The 22570-nt window shown below is 41.9% G+C and overlaps 1 protein-coding gene across 1 annotated transcript in view; it reads left to right on the forward strand.

The window, feature by feature from the left end:
• Positions 1 to 11257: 11257 nt before the first annotated feature.
• The window catches only part of SLC20A2 (solute carrier family 20 member 2), a 33502-nt gene continuing 22189 nt past the window's right edge, over positions 11258 to 22570 (forward strand). The window contains exons 1-5 of the mRNA XM_009962180.2: positions 11258 to 11643; positions 16566 to 16706; positions 17955 to 18040; positions 20101 to 20197; positions 22181 to 22297. Coding sequence (XP_009960482.1) covers positions 11355 to 11643; positions 16566 to 16706; positions 17955 to 18040; positions 20101 to 20197; positions 22181 to 22297 — 730 coding nt within the window. The 5' untranslated portion in view covers positions 11258 to 11354. The remainder of the gene's footprint in view (positions 11644 to 16565; positions 16707 to 17954; positions 18041 to 20100; positions 20198 to 22180; positions 22298 to 22570) is intronic.

Raw genomic sequence — 22570 nt, forward strand, 5'->3', positions numbered from 1 at the left:
GGCCACCTGTTTGCTCCAGTAGCATTGTCAACCTACAGTGAATAAGCCTGCATGTCAACTCTACCTTGTAGGTGGAACTCAAGGTTTTTGCTTCACCATCATGCTCCTCATGTCTCCAGCAGCAAAGGCTACAGGAGATAGATGTGGGCCATTATCTCTGAAGAACAGAGATCAGCAGCTGCCAGACTTTGGGGGGGAAACAGGCAGGTGCCATTCTTTGCATGGTCTCCAGAGAGTATTAGGCATGGTCACCAGCCTCCTGGTGTAATAATTGCCTCCTGTTCCTATGAAATGAAGCCAAGCTTTCATTGCCATTTCCACCTTTATATCTTTATCACTGCATTGCTCATAGAAAAAAAACCACAGCAGAATTTCCATTGCCTCACCTCCTTCCACTTACTCCCGTAAGCCCAGTTGGCACCTCTGAGTGCCATCATCCCTCCTCTCTTTGGTTATACCCCTGGTCCTTTCCTTTTTTTGGCATTCAGCTAGCTCATTTCAGCAGTGCTTGGTCTTCTGTCCTGCTGGCCACACTGATTTTGGAGGTTGTCAGTGAGAGCCAGCCAGTATGGTTTGGCATGTTGATAGCTACTCGTGCACTCCAGCTCCCTTTGAAGACAGAGGGTTGCTGGACTCGGGGGAGCCCCAGCCATCTCTTTTGGCTCAACTGGAAAAGACTCCGCAGTGGTTATTTTCTGAAACCCAAACCGAAATGGAAATGGCAGGCAATCTGGGGCTTGAGGTGTCAGGTTTCCTTTATCTGAAAAATTCGCATTGTTAACTTTTGTCAACCACACTCTGGCTTTTTACCAAGGGGATCTTTGCATAAGCCTCTGAATTTGCAACATGTGTATTCTTGGATTGCCACAAGAGTGTTTCATGGCAGTTTTTATGTTCTGTGTAAAGTCGGTATACGTCCGTTAGTAAATCAGGATAATGCTTCTAGAGTTGTCAGCAGTAGCTAGGGCTTTTAGAAACACTTTGCCCGTGCTGATTGCTTTCTTTGGATATGGGGCTGGGGAAGGGAGATGGTGTGTTAAGCTCAGGGAGGCTCAGAGCAGTAGGTTCACCCCTTTCCTTGGGCTTAGTATGGGCATAGTATGCTCAGTCTCCAGTGAATCAGCCAGAGGCATGGGCAATACGAGTCCGGTTCCTGACATTAACTGGGGCAGTGCTTGAATCGGCACTGGCCGAAGCCTTGCTCCTTCAGAATGAGTTTGCTGCCTTTGAACTCCTCCTGGCTCGACATGGGCTTGTGCTGTGGCAGGGGTTGGAGCCAGCCTGGCTCTCCCAGGCCACACGACGCCCGGAGCCTGTGTCATCCTCTGTGCCAGCCTTGGCCTCCAGAGGTTGCAGTTGTGGGTTCCTCCTTTTCGTTTTCCCAGGGCTTGCTTGCTCGATAGACAAGTGTGATCTCAGAGTCATGCTCTGTAACATGGCAGCTCTCCCTGCATGCCTATGCAAGCACAGCCAATTCACCTCGACCATCGGGAGTGGAAGTCTCCTAGCTGGGGTGGGATGTCCTCTTTGAAACCCTGAGGGCTTGCTGGAAAAAGAGGTTTGGACAACAGAGTTCAGAGCCATCAAGAAAGCCCATCCAAATGGTTTGCTTCCTCAGAGCAAGGGAGTCGCTCCATACCTGAATGCCAAGTGACTTAATTTTTATGTCTACCACATTAGACTTTCCAGAGAGTCCCTGAAATGGTTTTTCTTGCAGTGAAACACAGATGCATCTTTTTCTGTGCGGAGATTATCCTGATAGATAACAATGTGTTTGAGCTTGCTACCAAATATGCAAAAGCAGATGTGCTTTTGTTGGTTGGAGCTGGCTCTTTCCAGCTTGAACTGTGTTTGTGGCGACCTGCTATCTGCAGAGCAGATATTCAAAGTTTTGTTGGTATTTGTTAGGGACAATGGAGTAACTAAAGCACCCAGAAGTGGTGCTGTGTTCTGTACAGCTGTGTTAAATCTCTGTTAGCCTCAAGGACCTCAGGGCTGATTTCCAGGTGATGATTGGCGTGTGGTGTCCTGCTTGAGGTTCCCCATGGTGTACATGGTCACAGGGACCTTCAAAACCAGAATGAACAGTATTGCAAAAGCTGGATTTCTTTGAGATACTACGCAATACCTGTGCAGTCATCTGCCACTCATTTTCGTTCCTCCTCATTAATTTTATTTTCTTTGTTTGTAGATTGAGGGGAAATAAGAGTTCCCAGGCAGGGTCAAGGGCACAAATACTGATAAGGAAAACAAAAAGTCCCCAGTTGCGGCTGCTTATGGCTCTAAATTTTCGAGTACCAGCAGGTATGTGAAAGCCCAAAAGCTCCCTTTGCTGGTCAGTAACCTTATTTAAGTTGGCACGACGTAACTGGAACAACATCCTGCAGCTTTTGGATGTTTTTATTGTACTTCTGTTTCTAACCAAATCCAGCTTACAGCTATTGAGGTTCCAATTCTTACAGGTTTTTAAGTTAAACAATTATAATTATCCCCCATTATTTTCTACTCAAAATGTATGTATTTTAAAATACGTATAATCGCTTAAATATGTAGCCTTGCCATCTGAATGGCAAAAAGGCCAGTTACATTTGCTGTAAAAGTTACATTAAGGTGCAAATTAACGTTGTTTTAGTGGTTACTGGTAAATGAAAACCTGGGCATCTTTCAGAAAATAGCTGATGCAGAAATGCAAAACAAAGGGAGCTTAAAATTAATTATTTAAATTGGCATGTCCTATTACATTATTTAAACCAGAATATAAATCTGCCTAGTGTGGGTTTGTTGAATCAAACAGGGATCTCTCAATTGTGTATTTACCAGAATAAATTACAATTTAAAAAAATTTATGATATCTGAACAAGATTGTAATATATAATATTTATCGTTTCTACAAATATTTGATTTGATGGGAACCAAACTGGTTCTGCCATTGCCAAAAGCTGAACCTCATAATTTATTCTGTGGTCGTATAAATTTTTCTTTGCCTGCTTCTTCAGTGGTATCCCAAATTGTAACTCTTTTTAATGGTCAACCAATCTTGGCTTGAATTTTCCCATGCCTGAGGTCCACAATGCTGATTTAGCAGAACAAAAACTTTGAAGATATTTCCTTTTCTCTGTGCTGTTTATTATATCCTTTGCTTCACATGTAGACCGAGCTCTGAAGCTTAGCTCAACAAGAAACCACTGTTGTGGTCAGGCTGGCTCGTGGGAAGTGGCACTCTAACCGTTCCAGTTTGTTGTTCTCCTGGGTCCAAGATGATTCCCACAGGTTGGGCCGGCAACTTCTGGCTTTTGAAATCGATATAGAGACCTCCCAAATAATGTGTCCTTTCGACAGTTTTTTACCTGCATCGGCACACTGATGATGGTTACTCTAGGCTGGGTGAATGGTCCTTCAAAGAGGACTAGGGTGGGTTTAGCACTTACTCAGACCATTTGGGTTTGAGCTTTTTCAAGGCAGACATCAACAACTTGTCAGCTATAAAGAAAACAAGAAATAATATTTTGCATTCTTTTTTTTTACTTTATAAAGTTAAATAAGTGCTCCGAGAAAGTTTCTGTGCTTGTTTATTTGCTTCCTTAAAACCTTGGAATCCAGACCTATAAATACAGGCTGACTTCATGTTTACAACTATGATCGCTCTCACTTGAATTGATTGACGCTGCTTGTAAAAAAAAAAAAAGTATTAAGAGATGTTTATTCTTCTTGCTAAAATATGTTGCTTTTGTATATAAGGGAAAACCAATGTCAAAGTGTCAACCTCTCACTTTTCTAAAACTAGGAGGCCTGTTTGCCAGCTGTTACAGAAGTAGAAGGAAAGATTTTACAACCAGACTTAAGAGATGTAGCTTTTCACAAAGTTATCGGCTATATTGAAAGCTTAATAGGACTTGGGTATTGACCTTAAATAAAGAGTCAGCATTTCTTACAAAGGAGCGTGGCCTGATAGTTGTAATTCTTTTTTTATTGGGGATTTTTAATGTCATTTCTGCATTGCAGATTTCTAGCTGGAGTTTTTCCCTAATTCTTTTTAGAAGATGATGTAGGTTTACCAATCTGTGTGAGTTTTCTTCTTAAGAAATGTAAACCACTTTTCAGATTTACCAAATTATCCCTGAATATCATCTGCAGCTGAATTTAATCAATTTAGAACAGTTTTGCCTCCTTGTTAAGAAATATCCTTTATTCAAACTTGAAAAACTAGATGAGGTAAGAATTATGTTTCCAAGACTGTGTTTACAAATCTAAATTTGTTTTCATCTCAACTGTTCAGGATGCAGAAAATTTACCAATTTAAGTTTATTATGTTGGAATATGATTCCATAGCTTTGAGTGACTCAGAATGGAGTAAAACCTAACAGTTAAATTTAAAACATCATTTATTTATAAACCAGAAACATGTCCAAATAAATTTGCATCTGTCAGATGTTTCAACTGTGACAATGCAGTTTTGATTTACATTCCTTTTTGCTGAATAAAATGGCTTGATTGCATTATATAGTATTAAAGCAAATATTTTATATAAAGCTAAGCCAACTGCTTTTAGGCAAACATTATTTTTGCCTTGACATACATGCAAAAATGTTTCCCACTTAAAGGAAAGTGGTTGAAGGAATTTGGATTGAGTAATTTAGGTTGAACTGTTGAAAGCAAAGTTGCTTGCTTAGGCATCAATCCAGTCAAAACTCGTGCACATCGTTAACTTTCTGCAGTCTGCGTAGCCTGTGAGACCTCTACTGACATGGATAAAGTAACGAGCATGCCACATCTTTCCTGAATTGGTTGTACGTACCCCACCATCACATGCACTTGAATTAAGCGTGTGTTTAAGTGTGCTTGCAAATAGAAGACCTGGGGCTCCTCAGAGATTACCTGATCGCACCAAAATGCTCAGCTGGTGGTCAAAAATGAGATTTCCTTTCTAGTGTATGCCTACGCTTGGGGAAAAAAAAAAAGGGAACGTTTTGTTGCTTTTAATATGAGCTTCGTTGGATTGGTTTGTCTGACTGTGCAGTCGTGACGCAGTGTTGTGTTTTATCAGTGCCCACCCCCAGCAGAATTCTTTGCTTAAGAGGAGGCAGATTTTCACCTACTGAATAAGACTCTGGACTCGCATTGATGCTTCTCGGTGTTGTCTTGTGTGCTCTCCTGTGCCGGAGTGAATTTTATCCCCGGACTGCCTGGTGTAAGTTACAGCCCTCTTTCTACCCTCTGGAAGTTTGCATGTTCAGATGTGACTGTGCTGAATGATAGGATGTCTATTTTAGACTTCAGCCTGTATTTACAATCGGGAGGGCAAGTCGCTGGAAGAACTTAGCTCCTTTTTCTTTTGAAACAACTTTTAAATACTGGGTGAGTTTTAAAGATTTCTCTGCATGGTTTTCTTTTATAAAACATGTTTCCCATAACCATGAACACTTGTTTTCTCTGAATGGATCTTAAACTCTGTAGTGTCGAATCTTAAAAAAAACACTTGCTTGTTAGAAAGACTTTGTTCAGTCACTGAAGGATCCAATTGTCCCTTAGAGAAAAAGATTTATCAGCAAATGCACAACAAGGACTTGTTGGTATTTTACCTATCTTACTTGTTTGTAGAATTGCTATTTAAGTGTGAGTGCTCTCTGTGTTTTTAGTGAATGTTTTCAGCAACAGAGTCTCACGCCCAATATTTTATATGCATTTTTGACCTTTCAGTGGTGGGAACAGAGGTTGATAGGGACTAAGAAAAGGAAGCATCCTCTGGAAGTTTTGGGAGCTGGCGGTGACAGTCCCTCTCTGCAGTGTTAAACTGGATGGGAGTCCTTGGAAAGCTATCAACTTCAGTCTTGTTTCCATATCAAGTAGTAGCGTGAAGTATGCTTAAACACATTGCGGAAGTGTTAAAATAGGGACTGATTGATACAAAAACTGCTTCTGCGAATGTGGTGATTGATTTTTTTAAAGTAAGTTGAGGGTGCTTTTTTGTGTACCGGAACAGTAAACTTGCATCATGCTTGGCCTTGTGACAAGTCTTGTACATGTAATTTAGAGCCATATAGGGATGTTCTTAGTCTTGGACCACTTGAATTAATATCACCTTTCATATAATGAGTATAGTATTAGTAACTTAAAGTAGATAATTTGCAAGGCTTGTGGCCCGAGCATGAATGGGAGACGATAAGGACTATTGATGTGAACGATGTTAGTAGCTTTGATTAAAAACCAGGCTTGGTTTCTATGCAGTGCTGTGTTTAGTACCAATAGACTGGAATGCCAGATCTGGTATGAGTTTATAATACGTAGGTGGGAAGCCTGACAGATTGGGTTTATATAAAGAACAACATACAGAAATTAGAGAGGTATGGAATAACCTCCTAGAAGCTGCTGTCTGGTAAGCATTTTAGACAGACTTTTGAGCAACTGCTAACCAGAAGTGAACCTGCCTGTCAGTAAAAATTCCATGCCACTGTCTATCATGAAACGTCTGCTGTTTTCAACACTGCAGGGAAAAAAAATAATCCTCCCCTGTCTGTCTTGTAACAATGCAAAGTGGAGTAGTTGTAATCTTGAGAAATGCTACACTAGCTGCTGACTTTTGATTTCTACTCATACTTGGGCAACAACAAAACAGTTAAAACCAGGACCTTGTGGAATCTCTGTCCTATCCGGAGTAGGAGGAAGTTTTCAACTGCAGCACGGGACAACTTCTGAGAGCAGAAGAGCTGCATACAGCATGATTTATATATGGTATGAGCTGCACATGGGATGATTTATATACCTTTCAATGTTTCACGAGTGCAGTAGGTTCTTCCCTAATTTTCTGCAAAGAGAAGACTAAAGGACATTTATGGAGTCTCTGTTTGTTTCCTTTATGTCACGCAGTTGGATTGCTGGTGGGTAATGCACTCTGATTGCTTCCCTAGACTTTGAACTTTGTCCCGAGCTTTTATTTAACCGTTTGTCCCTGTTGTTAGATGTTTCTGTGTTCTCTTTAGCAGCAATTTGTTTGGCAAAAAAAAAAAAACCAAACAACTGACAACTTTTCAAATTTCATATTATTTTTTCACTAAAAAATTGTCTAGACTTAGAAGCGTACTGTGAATAGTTTCCAGAAGAGCTGTCTTAGTAAATGTTCATGCATAAACCTATCCTAAAATGATCTCAGAAGATCCTGACTTTTTCCGGAGGATTCACTTGTCGTTCTGCATGAATCAAGGTGCTCCCCTACCTAGGTTTTGTTTTTGTGTCTCCCTTAGGGAAGAAATAGCACTTTGTGTTGACAGAGTTATAACAAGATGTTTAGCTAGCAACAAAATAAAGTCCGAGGGGGGTGTCTGGATCATCTGCCAGTGAGGCAGAGGGACGTGCTTAGCATTTCCAAAAATCAGATTTTTCTCACTGAGGTGCAAGTTCTGTAAGTTTCTGAGTCCGTGTAAACAGTTAAAAGCTTCAACTCAGACCTCATAACTATGATTCTCTAATTATGGATCATAAGGAAACTGTATTAGCTAAAAATCTTCCCTTAACGCAGAATTAGCTTATTACAACTTGACATTTCATCTCTATGCGATTTTCTTCACTCTAACAGCTATGAGAGATGCACGCTCCAGCTTTGGGTCCTGCAGCTCCCCAGTGCTAACACAGTTCCTCTGCCCTGCTAATGCCCAAGGGTGAGTTTGCAGCACGGCCACTGCAGTGCAGGCTGGGCTGGCTCAGGAAGAGTTATCCAAAGCGTAAATAGGAAAACGAACTTTTCCACCCAGAGTCTGCTGCAGTAGCGTAGCGCACCTGGCTGTGGAGGCCTCCATGGAGGGGCGGCAGCCGTCCCGCAGGTAAATGGGAGGATTTCCTAGCATCTAGCAGATCAGGTTGAATTGCATTTGGCATGCATAGAGGCGGGTTGATGAAATATACATGAATGCAGGAGATAAACAGGCTAGTGACTTCCAGCTGTCATGCAGAAAGCAGATCTGCCGTTCCCTACTGTACAGCGGTTTTTTCCAGTTTCTTTTTTGTCCCAGTAACAACATGAAATACCACAGGCTCTCGGGTTAGATTAGGTGATGAGGGGCATAGCTCAGCGTGTCTGAGCATGCCAGATGTATTTTGGGCTCCAGAAAGAAGCATGCTACAAGATTTAGTCTGTATTTAGTCACTGGCCTACTTTGTAGGATATTTTGCATTTCTGAAAACTTTCTCAGCAGAGATGTGCCTTTTTTTTTTTCTTTCTGTTTCTTTGTTTAAATGTTTAACATCTCTTACAGTTGTTTAAGGTTGAAAGTAGTAACACCTATCGGTTCAAATGCTGCCTGCATGTTAATTTTTAAAAATGTATTTATTCGCTTTCCTCTTTTCCTTTTGATTTTCATCTCGTTAAAGACAAGGCTTGTCTGTTGCTGTGCTCGGTCACTTGTGCAAATGCAGTGAACGTCAAGTCGAGCCTCCCAAATTTTGTAGGAAGCTCTATTTTGAACTGTCACCTTGCATAAAATAACAGGAGGGACTTCTTACTTAAGACATCCTTTTCTCCTGAGGCTGTATATCTCATTTCACAGGGAGGGAGGTTATGTAGCTGCTTCTCCAAGCCCTTTGCCAAGAGCCCCGCTGACAGCCTTTGGGAGACTCTTTGGCCTTCAGGAGGAGGTTTAGGAGCACACATACGCACACTTGAAGTCTTAATTTCTTTGGGACCATCTGGAGTTCTTCTCCCCGCCCCTCCCAGGGAAGCTAATAAAGGCAACCTTGTGACTTAGTGGTTTATTTTGGAAGCTGCAGGAACGCGCTGTGGCTGGAGGAGCCAGATTTGGCTAATGTTGTTCTGTGAACTCCACTGCGATGGGGCAATGTCACAATCCCCCTGCTCTTCCTTTCTCTATTCCAGAAATTGGATCACCATGGTGAATTGGTAGGTTCGTTGATAAGTGGAGAAAAGACAGATCTCTGCTGGGAATAAGGGTGTGCTTTCATCATGTGGGTCCGAAGAAAATGGGTCTCATAATCACAGCGTCTGTGGAGGCATGCATGGATCTCAGTCAGCTTTGCCCATTTTCGGGAGAGGAAACTGGGGCACCAAGGCTATAGGTACCGTGTAAATCCATGCAGGATGAAGAATGTCATCATTAATCTCCAGGATCAAGAAAGAACCCTAGTCCAGCACTTCATCTCCTAGCAAAAATCTACATAATAGAATTTTTTTAACGAATTAATGTATCGGTGTTTTGTCTTCCTTCACAGGCGAACAAATGCTAACTGTAATTGTTTGTTCCAAGTATCGTTAGCCTTTTCTGTCTCTGTCAAGTCCTTTTCCACTCAGTGGGCTGAGTGCTCATGAATTATAAAAAGGCAACAAGTCTTTAAACATCAAAAATGCATCGGTGCTTCGTTTTCTCATGTTATCTCATAGTATAAACATCGTTATACAAATGTTTTTACCCATTAAGACCTTCCAAGATGTTATTATAGAGTGTAAGGCATTCAAGGATTGATGTCTGCTCCATGTCTGGAAAAGACTGGAGCAACAGTTGTTCAGCCAGTTTGGAGCATGGAGAAAGAGAGAGGGACATCTTTTCTGCTGAGTATGTATATTTAGAGAAAGAATCAGTCCTTGACGTCAACTTAAGCATTTTCTAGGAAACATATAGATGTGGTGTTTTTCTGTGGATTGTTCTCAAGGATCCAGCACCTCAGGAATATGCAAAATCTCTTTTAATTTTTAATTTTACCATTATTTCAGAGGTTACAGAGACCCTTTCTCCTTGCTACCGCAGGACCTACATTGCATTGAGGTCATTGAAAGAAATTAAGCATGGTCTTGAAACTGTGGATGTGGATATATTGTATGAGGCTGAAGTGACGGGGAGGAAGCAGAGAGCAGGAGGTGGGCCTGGGGCTTTTCATCTGATAGCCCCTGTTCTCTTGAAATGCTTCTTAAAACATGTGGAGTTGGCTGACAGATATTTGCTACTAAATGTTCTTTTAACCCCTTGCCACCTCCAAAATGGCACTTTTCTGGAACCAAACAGCATGGATAGGAAAGCAGAGGGTGGCATGGGACACCCTCATGGCAGCTACTAGCAGAAGAGGCAGATGGTTTGGGCAAATTTGCTTCTAGCTTTTGACCATCTTGACATCAGTGTGGGCCTTATCACTCTGCTTAGCAGTCTTTTGGATGGTGAAGGTTTTATTTTTTGAAGTCCCTTTCTCTCTCTTTCTCTCTCTCTCTCTCTCCATTTTTTGGCTTGAAAGAGCTCACTCTTTTTCCAGGCTAGACTAATTAAGGACTAATTAAGATGTAGTTCAAAAGGCAATCATAAAACTGAAACTATCAGAAGAAATACTAAAAGATATATATAACAACTGTTTGACTATAATGACTGTTGGTAGCCATCTATAGGAAAGAGCAGAGAGCTCAAATTTTTAGTTCAACTTTTTGATTTGACTTCTCTAGATCTGTAAGGATACGTGGGAATATTGCGATTATTGTGCTGTTTCAGTGACTGAGAAGCTGTAAGAAAATTGTATTCTTACTGCATGGGATGTGATAACAGCAATAGATGAATATTAGTGCTCTTCAGAATATTTCAGTGGTATTTCCTAGACAGACATATAGATAAAATAATTTTTCAAAGGAGTGCATCCCTGGCTGCAGCTGATAAAATGTTGAGAGCTCTGCTGAGGTTGGTGGAGCCGGGTGATATCTAGCAGCTGGAAATCAGGCTGTATGGTGTGGTCTATATATTCTACATGTCTTATATTCACTGGGTGCAAAGAGACAAGAGGAATCCTACTTCTAGAAAGAGGTCTTATCGCACTGCTTGATAAATGCAACATTAAAAAACCCCCAACCTTTCGAAATCCTTTTGAATGGCTCAGAAGATTTTCTCAGTCATGATATTGCAAGAAACATATCGCTTTAGAGGTGACCTAATTTTAACCTTCTCTGAATTGCTTTATGATTAGAACAGTCACATGCTGAGGTAGGACCCCATTAATGGGTTTAAATCATCTGTTTACTTCTGAAAACGAGCATTGTTATCGGCTCTGCTGAGTATTCCCTTTTTTAAAAAAATTTCTTTTTTTTTTTTTTTTTTTTTTTTTTCTCCTGTTGCAGGACAGAACATTGCAGTTGTACCGATTTGGGAGCAAAATATGGAATGTGTTTCACTGCTGACCGAAGGCAGCCAAATGAACAGTATTTATAGTAGTTTGAAAATCAGCAGTTAGCAGTTTCTTCACATTCTAACACTACCCAGCACTTTCCAGAGAGAACTCATTGTTTACAAGAAATCTGCTTTCCAAATCCGTTGCGGTGCCCTCCAGCCTTGACTATTAACTATTTGCAAAGGGGAAGCTAATCTACAGTTTGGGGAAAGATGGCAATGGATGAGTACCTGTGGATGGTCATTGTGGGTTTTATCATTGCTTTTATTTTAGCCTTTTCGGTTGGTGCAAATGATGTTGCCAATTCTTTCGGAACGGCTGTGGGCTCTGGTGTTGTTACTTTACGCCAGGCTTGCATTTTGGCTTCAGTTTTTGAAACCACTGGCTCAGTATTACTGGGAGCAAAAGTAGGAGAAACAATTCGGAAAGGTATCATTGATGTTAACCTGTACAACAACACCGTCCCACTGCTGATGGCAGGAGAAGTGAGTGCAATGGTTGGTAAGTAATACTTTCCTATTTCAAGTAACGTTCATTGTGTATTTGTCATCCTGTTTGTTGTGGATCTTGTTAATTAATTCTTCCCATCTTCTGGACTTGCACATCTGGTTTTGTGTGAATGCAGGGGCCTGTATTCCTGTTTCAGTCTCCTATGTTTTTTAAATGCTTCTAATCATTTACATTTTTCAATGATTCAGCCATTTAATAGAAGAAAAAATGTTTAGCATAATGGATCATATATACATATTGCTAGGGTACTGATAAAATTATTTTGGAGATTTTTATGATGGTAAGAGGAAAATATGTAAGCATAGCATTTGCAACCGTACAGAAGATCCTACAGAAATAGCAGTTTGCAATGAATACCTATGAGAAGGAATTACCTAAATAATTTTTTAAAATTGCAGGAAATCCAAATATATTTGCTTAAACTGATTGTCTAGCTGAGTGATTGTAATTAATCATACACTTCACCCTTGCCCATAGGAAAACTAAAGGAGGAGTAAAGATAGACAGTCACACATTTAAGGTCTTTTTAATTTTTCTGACTCAAGCCGACAGCAGTTCAGTGTACCTCCTTAGAGTCTGCTCCGCATGCTTTTGCTTGCAGTTAAATTAATCTTCGTTTAGAACAAATAGCATATTCTGAGGTAAGTACCATTAAGCCACAGTATTTACTCTTTGTTTATATGCAAGAGGCTTTGTGAGCTTTTGGAGAGCTCCCTCAAGGATCAATAGCAAACCTGCTTTTAAAGGGCAGGAGACAGCAGGAAGGAAACCCTTTCACTGTGGGAGAGGCAGCGCAGGCAAAGAGCCAGTCTGCCCATCCCACCACTGCTTCTTCAGTCTGGCAGGTCCGTGGCATCCCACGACAGGGTGACGTGATTTATATGAGCATTGCGGCATCCTCTGTTTGAAAGGGATGCTCCGCTCAAAGATTTTCTTCCTTACACTTCCTTTAACCTAACCTAAATTTTATTTCCATCTACACCCTCTAACCTCCCCACAGTTTTCAGGCAGGACCTGCATGTGAGACAGGTGAATCCGTGCAGAAGTCTACTACATGCAGTTATTTTCCCATTTCTTTGGGGAAATGGGAAAATTTTGCTTTTTTAAAATTTTGATGTCCATCAAGATGGACATTGAGTGCCAGTTTCTGGACTTGTCTGAGGTGGCTTTGTGTGCTTAAGAGCAGGGAGGTGGTTCCCTTAGGCTTTCGCTGCTCCTGAGCCTCCTGAAGCTTGGCCACCTTCCACTGCCCAAGGGGAAGAGGGGTTCATTAGTGAGAAGTTGTTGCTGGGACGGCAGCCATTTCACCAAATGGTCCCTCTGTGGGGTTGCCAACTTAAACCACATCAAATGCTCTTGGGCACCCCCCATCAGTTCTTCTTTCCCAATGTCTTGCAAGGTCAGCTACAGGTTTCTGGTCTTTCCATTAAGCTGTAGGGTGGCTTCTTAGTACCCCTCCACTTGCATCATTTAGCCTTCTGCTTCCTGAGATAGCTCCATCATTTCTCACAGGCATTGCCCGGGAGCAGCGTATGCTGTCTGAAATCTAAGTGACCTGCATCTTCTGACCTTCATGTTCTTGATACTCATGGACCTTGTTGAAGGAAGGGTCCTTTTCTGTATCTATTTCTGTCATCCTGATCCTGGCCGGGCAAAGTTTTAAGTCTCAGATGCCCCCTGTGGAGGCAACTGGCCAGAAGCTCAAGAAAACAACTTATTTGCATGCGTATTTACATAAGCCTGTGTGAACTTCATGACCAGTTGCATTCCCTTCCTCCAGTAAGGGCATTAAGAAGAAATTCCACATTTTAAATCTCAGAATTAATCACAAGTTACAAACTGCAGATTTCAATTTTTTTCCCCTGAAATCCATCTCCAGCTTTTCTCTGGATGTATGATATTTTTTTCTGTGTTTTCTCTGAGCCTTCCTGGTTGTTTTCTTTTCCTCTTTCTGTTTTTGCTCTGCATTTCCCACCCCCCCACCCCCACCCCCTGTTCTCTCATGCCTCATGATCATGTTTTTGCAAATGGACTTAGCTTCTGAATTTCAATGAGGCTTAAATAAGTCAACAGTCTGGGAGAGACCAAAAGTCGCTGTATCCTCTTTCCAGATGTTGGTGGAAGATCCTTTGATGCTTGCAGCAAACAGCAGATGGTGATTTTCAGGGCAACCTTCTCTCCTAAGAGAGAAGGAAGCAGGGAGCAATGGGATTAAAATTTTAAAATGTAACATTCTGTAATAATTTTTAGCATATTAAAATGTTGTTTGTTAGGCAGTTGGAAAGTTAGGGACTGTTGCCCTTGGGATTAAATTGTAATACTTCCCTAGCATTAGCTAATTGTCAGGTTATTGTCAGAAATTGCCTGAATGGTGTTCTAGTGGGAGCTGAAGCCAGCAGCTGGTGCGATCGAAGAGATGCCACTGACAGAGGACATCCCAGCCAGGATTAGCAAAGCAAAGTACTAACCCAGTCTTGCAGGTGGCATGGTACTCGATGGGGGCTCGCAGCTGGCACGTGGCACTGAAGCCTCAGGAGAACGGATGCAGTGCCTTCAGCAGCAGGGGAGCGTGAAACGCAGCCTGAGCTGAAAGCCAGTGCTGGCAGCTCTTGGTGAGGGAAGCGCGCAGCCAACCCTTTTTCTTTAGGAGGTAGCTACTGTTAGGAAAGGGTGTGCGGCCATGCTGTCAGCAGGCATGAAGGGTCTGAGTTTGGGACTCCGTGACAGTGAAACTTCTGCAGGTTAGGTCTGCAAAGATTAAAAATTGTCAACATGCATTTTATGTTAAAGAGGAAGCTTTGATGTAGGTAGTTAAGGCATTGCAAGCCCCAGAGGAAAGCCCTGCTCTGGCTTGATTTGTATTTTCTTTTGTTCCTTAATGTGCTTCCTTCTGGTGCTTCCTTCTGGTGCTTAATGTGCCCAGAGAGGTGGTGGAGTCTCCTTCCCTGGAGATATTAAAAATCTGCCTGGATGCAGTCCTGTGTGACCTGCTGCAGGTGAACCTGCTTCAGCAGCAGGGTTGGACCAGATGATTTCCAGAGGTGCCTTCTGACCCCTACCGTACTGTGATTCCTTAAACTTCTGTAGACCACAGATTGTCCTTCTCAGATCATCCGTCAGTCCCCACCACTTTGCCTCTTGCTCTCCTGTTTCTTTTTAAGGTGAAGTTGATTAAATAAGAAATAGTGCCATACTCCCTCTATTGCCCCCCAAACAGAAAACCCAGACCTCACTACATATTTGCAGTGCAGCTGTGGCTTGGTTGTATTTTCCCTAGTTTTTAGATTGAGTATTTTGTAATTACATATCTATGGCTGGCTTACCTGTTTATTTGGCTCTTTACAGATGTTACCATCTGTTTTCTCTTTCACCTCACTTCCACTTGCCGGTCTCTAAGTTCATGTCAAAGGTTTCAAAGTGTATTTATTTTTATTTTAGTACAGGGGAAGAGAAGCCAAAAAATTAAAGAGCAGGTGTTCCTTATTTGATCTAGAATTTCCAATAGCAATAGGAGTGCCAGTTGTTTTGGGATAGTACCCCAGGAAAGATAAGTTTTACAAACTGGTTGACTTCCAAGTGTAGCCGCATATGATGCCAGGAAATCACCATTTGCTGATGGCTCCATTTCAAGACCTTCAAACCATCCTTCTCTGTTGGGATTGAGGATGGTGGCTGAGATTTTGAGTAACAGTATATGTTCAGTGACCTGTGCCTGCTGCAGATCTGTTAAGAGAGGTGGCACAAGCCAGAAAATACAGGATCTCTCATGGCAGTTTTGATTGCTGCCATTGGGGCCACTTAACAAATGAAGATTTAGTCTTAAGGCCATGAAGTCTCAAGATGAAGAAGAGAACTTTCTAAGAATCCTCTAATATTAGGTGAGATCCACAGAAAGCTCATGTCACTATCAACATGGTTTTGGTGTCCTGAGGTTAGCGGCACTGCAAGAGGAGCAGGAAACCTGGATCCTTGCAATGTAAAAATGAGTCGGAGCATGGAGCTGCATGCTCAAGGGCTTGGTGGCCAAATGTGGTCTGATCTAACTACTGAAAGTTGGGACTGAAAACAAATAAAACAGATCCTCTCTGGTGCTTGAGGTCCTTTGGTTTTGGTTTTTTTTTTTTTTTTTTTACTTTCATTCTTGGCAAATATCCTTCCTTGGGACATCTGTTGGGACACCAGACATCACGTTTACTTTATAGGCCATTAGCCACCATCCCTTAGTTAGTTAGGGGATCTTTCTTCCTTCTGCCAAGGGTATCTTTGGCTACTCCATTACTAAGATAAGCCTTTTCTGCAGTTGTGAGTTTCTCCAGTGCTGCAATGAGCTGCAAATGAAGGCAGTGAGAGGGTCCTTATTCCCTCCTCACTCCATTTTTCATATAGAGGACTCCATATGGCTGCTCATCACTGCAATGAGGCATAAAAGCTCCTTGCCTCTACAATTTGAGCCTTTCTCTGGTAGCATCTGAATTTAGGAGCATGAGTAGTTCATTAGTGAAATGGTAGATGCCCACTTACACTGATGACTTCGAGGATTCCAGGTCCAGTTCTCAAGAATGAAGTTTTCTAAGCTTGATGCTGACTGGGAGCAGTTTGTGAATTTAGTCAGACAGGCTGTAAATACTGATAGCCTTCAAAATAATAAAAAAAAAAAAGCAGAACTGTTGTGCAGTGTAAAGAGCTGTTAGTAATAAAAAGTTGTAAGATGCAGCATTCAAAGCTGCTATTAAACTGTCTTAGTATCTGCTTTTAGAGACAGAAGAGGAACAAAACTCTTTAGGAGATCTCTGTTGTGCATGTGGAATGTAGGCAGCGTTCCTAAAAGAATGTGAGTACATGACGAAGAACTTTCTGTGTGACATTATTGTTACTGTTGTTGTTTATACCGAATGTTTTTGGGTTTTATCTAGGTTCTGCTGTTTGGCAGCTGATTGCATCATTCTTGAAGCTCCCGATATCAGGGACCCATTGCATTGTAGGTGCTACGATTGGATTTTCTCTGGTGGCAATTGGCACGCAGGGAGTCCAGTGGATGCAGCTTGTCAAGATTGGTGAGTGCTGTTTCCTTTTATGTGTGAGGGTCTCTCACGTAATAGTGTGAGATAGCGTGCACTGCCTGCAACAAACCTTCCCAGAAATCTGCCTTGTGCTGATAGCACTCCCTCCTTAAATTATTTTCCGCCCCAGTCTTGTCATTCAAAAAATGCACTGATGCCATATTCATTGAGGGCTGCAGTGTGTCTCCAGTGGAGAAAGGGATAAGACAGAAGTTGCACTTCCCCAGCTGTAAGCTGAGGAGACATTGTCCCTCAGAGACATGCTCCAAGGTGACATTCCTCCTCTTCTAATTCTTTTCATGGCAGCTCATACCACCTCGTTCTTGCTCTCAACAATGCTAGCCATCATGTGAATGCCCACAGTCGTGTTTCTCCACCCACCAGCTTCAGGGAGGCGAAAGCTGGGCATACAGCACATGTTTAACTCAAAGCCTCCCACTGTCAAGATCAGCACAGCCAAGCAGGGATGTGAAGGAGTTTTCATTATTGTTTTGGAAGCCTTGTAACCTGAGTCGCAGCCTAAACGCTGTATTAAAAGGATTTGAAGCTGAAGGCATGGAAATACAATTGAGCTTTAGAGAAGTTGCAGCAATGAATATTTTTTTTTGATTCTGTCAAAAGTAGAAGAGAGTTTGCAATGACAGCAGAATCAATCTGTTAACCATGCCACAAACAATACATCACTCTGGATGAGATTTCCAGAGCGCTGCCCTAATCCAGTCTTATTGAAATCAGTGGGAGTTTTGCCACCTACTTCAGTTAAATCAGTCCTGGACACTTGCAAATCTGGCCTGCAAAAAATGTACTCACGTTATTCGTTACAGTTGATGCTTCTACGGCATTTTGGAAATTGAGACTTTTACCCTGAGAGCAGCATGGCATCCTGCTAGATGCAGTTGCTTTCCACTTGCTTGCAACATTCGTGGTCCTGGTGATTAGGAAATTACAGGGCTTTCTTGGTCCACTCTGTATCAAGCTACAAGAAACTTTCCTGATGAATTTGATTGCTAAACTTGCAAAATTGTCAGGAAATGCTTTGGCTGATGTTTCTGATAGTGCCCACCGTTACTTTGACTTTCATGAGTGTCAGTGGACATTGAGTTGCACCAGTTATAAGTAAACATAAGGAACATTCGTTCCAGTTGTACAAGAACTTTTTAAAATTTATTGCTCATTAACTACTTACTTAACTATTATGCAAGAATACTGTTTATTTCATGTTTCATTCTTTCTTTAACACAGTTGCTTCTTGGTTTATTTCCCCACTGTTGTCTGGCTTGATGTCTGGAGTCCTCTTTGTGCTGATTAGATTCTTCATTTTAAACAAGGTAAAGACATCTCACTATTATAATGAGTGCTCAGTATGAAGGCTGTGCTTTAGCCTCCCATTTGAGTGCTGGCATTTCCAAAGCTGAAAGTTTATGGCTTGCTTTTTGGACAGGAGACCAGTCACCTTTTTTATAGGCACTGGAACTGTACTTGCTTTTAGCAGTTCTGAAAACTCAGAGTAAGTTATTTGACAAGTATTTGAGGCTTGGAAGGTGCTACGTGATAGTGAATATTGTATATGCTGTTTGATTAAATGATGGCACATTGAGATTGCTTCTGTATTAGTGCAAACTTGTTGGCATTGAGTTAGCCTCACGATAGCCGTTCTGTTACTTAGACAGAGCAGTCCTCCCTTGGATATACTCTAGTTGGTACTTCTTAGTTGTGAAATTTTAAGCTTGGTTTTCTAGCACATCAGACATTAGGAGATGGGCATCTGCATATTTCCTAGATTCTCAAGAAACCTGAATCTGTGGGTTTTAGTGACCTCAGTCAAAAGTGGCAGCTTTGAGGTAACATCAGTCCATATATGTCCAGTGTGGAAGATGATTTGCCTGCCACCCAGCATGAACTGGGAACCAGAACACTTTTATCTGCTCTTTCCATTTCTGTCACACCATTCAACTTGCTAAAATGGGGGAGTGCAGTGCATAACAATGACCTAAAATAAGGGACACGATATTAGCAGTTATACAGGGAACTTAAATAGATGAGAGATTAATTCTTTTGCTATAAATAACTCCACCTATAATGTCAGCTTCATCGTTCTTTATTTCTGATGTAAATAAATGTCAGTGATAAAAGCAGATGATAAATTTGATTTGACTCAGCTTTGAATTTAAAATCACTCAAGTTTCATAAAGGGCGAGGAAAAGTTCCTCTATTGCATTCAAAATGTAACAACTTAGTTAGAAATTAGTCATGAAAATCACATGAACTCTGGTGTAAAAGCCACATATTTAAGCATACAAGAGGCAGAAAAAGTTAAAGCTCATGAAATTGTCTTCTGCCAGCCATCTGTGCCATTCACAAAGTAGTAAGATCTGTAGAGCTTCTGGCATAAGCAGGTAGTGACTTGGGCTGTGCGCGTGCATAAAAAAAGAGCAGCTTTTCAGCTTGCAAGTCAATGGCCTGGTGTAGGGGTTCATGTCCTTGTTGGGGCTCTCTGTGAATAGCAGCTGGCCCTGTGGGTACAGCCCGTGCTGCATCACACTTTGGGACGAGGGCATAGCAGAGGGCGGCCGCAGCCTTCTCTCAGCTCCCTTTTACAGCTCATGACAGCAAGAAACAAAACCACATTAGCCAGCCCTTAGCTTTGCCAGGCTCTTTGCAAACACACGGAGCCCCTTAAAAGGCCAAAGCAGTCTCCTCACAAAGGCCTTGTCCATGGCTCGCACGGTGCATTTCCGCTGCACCGTCAGCTGAGCCTTTCCTCATGAGCGCTGAGGGCACAAGACCGTGGTGGGCAGCAGGCACGGTGGCGTGCTAAACATTGCACACTTGCTTCGTTTGTGTTACCTGTTTAACACAGCCACACACTTAGTATTTCAGAGATTTCTGTTAGCTGGTGAAAAGTGCCAGTTTGGCTCAGTCGAAACCGAGAGGTTAGGAATAAGGTTTTGCAATGGACACTTTGCACTGGTGCTTGTAGCCCTGCCCTGAAAATATCAAAGCCCTGTCCTGCTCGGCACCCTTCAGTCGTGCCGAGTGAAAGGCACTCTTCATCTTGGAGACAAAATAGGTAAGAAAATGCTCGCAGAAAGAAACCTGCCCCCAGGTCACCCAGCAGGTCTGCAGCTGACCTGAAAGTACAACCTCTCTCCCTGGTTCCCATTAACCGCGTCAAGCTGCCCCAGAATGCTGGTGCTTGCCAGGACCAGCGTTGTGGATTTGGGTGTAGCCAGACAGGTCACCATGCTTTCCTCACCATCCACCCAAAAGGCTCCATCTGCCTGGCACTGACTCGGGAGCACGTGCTTTCCTCATGGCGGTTCATGCTGACATTAATCTGGTGGAAAATCCAGCTAATGTTTCCTCTTTTCCCCTGATATCTATGCAGGAAGACCCTGTGCCTAACGGTCTCCGCGCACTTCCAGTGTTTTATGCTGCTACCATAGCTATTAACGTGTTTTCCATCATGTACACGGGGGCACCAGGTGAGTGAGCCAGCCGCAGCGGGAGGCAGGGGAGGGAGGCTTCCGCGGTGCGCAACGGTGCTGTGCCGGCCTGCTGTCAGGGAGCTGTCAACACCGCACGGGGATCCCCTACGTTAGGAGTTAACGAAGGCAGGAGTAAATCATACACCTCCCCACACGCTTCTGTGTGTGCATGTGTTTTTATGACTCCCTCCTGATCATTCTGGTTAGTGGGGAAGAGCACAGCTACAAAAAAAAATAAAAATCCCCCCTTAGAGGAAGGGGAGATATGGAGCTGCCACCTTCAGCTTCATAAATCTCAGCATGTGTTCACCTCTCAACGGAATTCCAGATATGTGCCCTCAAGGAGGGAAGGTTCAGAGTGGGCGGTAAGAGCAGGTAGTCTGTTTGCACTCAGTCTAACGCTATAGCTCCGTTGAAATCAGCAGAGTCATGGTGCTGGCAGATCTGGCATGGAGCCTATTAATTAAATTTACTTCTTATTCCCTTCAATGGTAAGAAGCCCCAAGCCTGTATCTGCATTGAATGCATCTTTTTTCCTGGGTGCTGTGTTTTCACTGGAACTCAGTAGAAGGCATTGATACATGCAATTTTCAGGACTTTGTTTATATTTTTGTATGTTTTATGTGCATTTATATGTTTGTGTTTATTTATATTTGTGTTTATATTTGAACTTACATTTTTATATTTATATTCACACATTTTATGTTTATATATTTGCATTTATATGTTTATATCTAACTTTACTTAAGCAGTGTGCATTTTAAAACGCACTTGCAGCAAGAGTTCAGAAAAGAGATGTTCAATGCTTTTGACTACTTTATTGAAGACTCTGGCCATTAAATGTTATCTTTGGATTAGATTATTGCCCCAGAGCTGTGAATGAACAAGCAATTTAAAAAAGACTCCTGAACACGCCCCTGAATTAAGAAAGTGACCTTTTTTGAACAGAAATTTCTTTTCTCTAAAACCTGACACACTAGATGTACTAGATAAATGCAGTTGGTAGACTCTACTTCATAGCATAGCATTACTGAAATTAATAAAAGGCTTGAGAAGTTAACAATTTGAGTGACATAACTCAACTATTCCTTTTTCTTAAGTCTAATTGGCTGCCTAGCCAAGATGTTTCACAGTAAATCAGCTGTATAACCAACATTTCCTCATTAGTTGTACTGCAGAAGTAGGTCAGGCACTCTGCAGTGACTCATTAAGCAAAATAAATGAAATAAGAATCTTAATGTCCCTTCTGTTTCAGCTTAGCAGTCTCTATAAAGTGTGTGAATAAAAAGGTGGGACTCTGTTTTTATACTCAGGAAATACACAGTTACTCACCAAGGCCTCTGCCCTGGCAACATTTACTCACAAGGATGAATTACTCATGAAGGTTTCAAGATAGGCATGTATATACGGGTTTGAAAGATCAGAGTCCAAGCTCTTTCTTCATTAAGGGTCTGATCATTTAATTGAACAAGCACATGGAGCTCTGTTGAGGGAATACTTACAGGAACACGAGTTATTGACATGATTGTGCATTGCAGGACTGAAACCTCAGCTCTCAAGTGCTACATCAAGCTATTATCATAAGCAAATAATGACTTAGATTAAGCTAAGCATCAGGCTGTAACCACCAGAGCAAAGGTCATGTAAATACTTACCTTAATGGGCAACATGGTTTAACAGGCATTAGTGTATAAAATCACTCCAAACTTGTTTTAGCAGCCCTGATGTGGGCTTTGGAAATAAGCTCACAGTGGGGTAACAGAGAATTGGAAGATAACCCTGCAAATGGTTGCATGTCAACTAGACCATTAAATACTGCACTAACTGATATATATGTTAAAAATTATCAGCTTATTCATGTTGGTTTTGAATACATTGTGATCACAGGCTTTTCTGCAACAGACTGTTTTTCCACTGCCTGAGATAATTAAGTCATGTTAATTTACAGTTTGCTTGGGGTTTACTTCTTTGTCTTCACAGTACTGGGACTGGTACTGCCAATGTGGGCCATTGCTCTAATATCAGTCGGCGTATCCTTAGTATTTGCCGTTTTAGTCTGGATTTTCGTGTGCCCCTGGATGAAGAGAAAAATAGAAAGTAAGTAGTTGCTCGATGAAATGTGAGTGATATAAATCATGGAAAATTTCATTTCAGAGCTGGAAGTACCCTTGAGAGGTCACCTAGTCCAGTCCCCACCCACAGGCAGAATGTGCTTAAACTGTTCCTCATGTATTTGTGTAACCTGCTCTTAAAACCCTGCAGTGGTAGAAATTCAAAACCTTGTTAGTCCATCCATTGCAGTGCTCCTTCTTCTAGAGTCTAGCAGAAACAGGAAAATAAATCCTAGAATATAATCCATTTTATATTTTA

The sequence above is a fragment of the Leptosomus discolor genome, chromosome 4, assembly GCF_034619465.1.
Source record: "Leptosomus discolor isolate bLepDis1 chromosome 4, bLepDis1.hap2, whole genome shotgun sequence".
NCBI classification, from domain to species: Eukaryota; Metazoa; Chordata; class Aves; order Leptosomiformes; family Leptosomidae; genus Leptosomus; species Leptosomus discolor.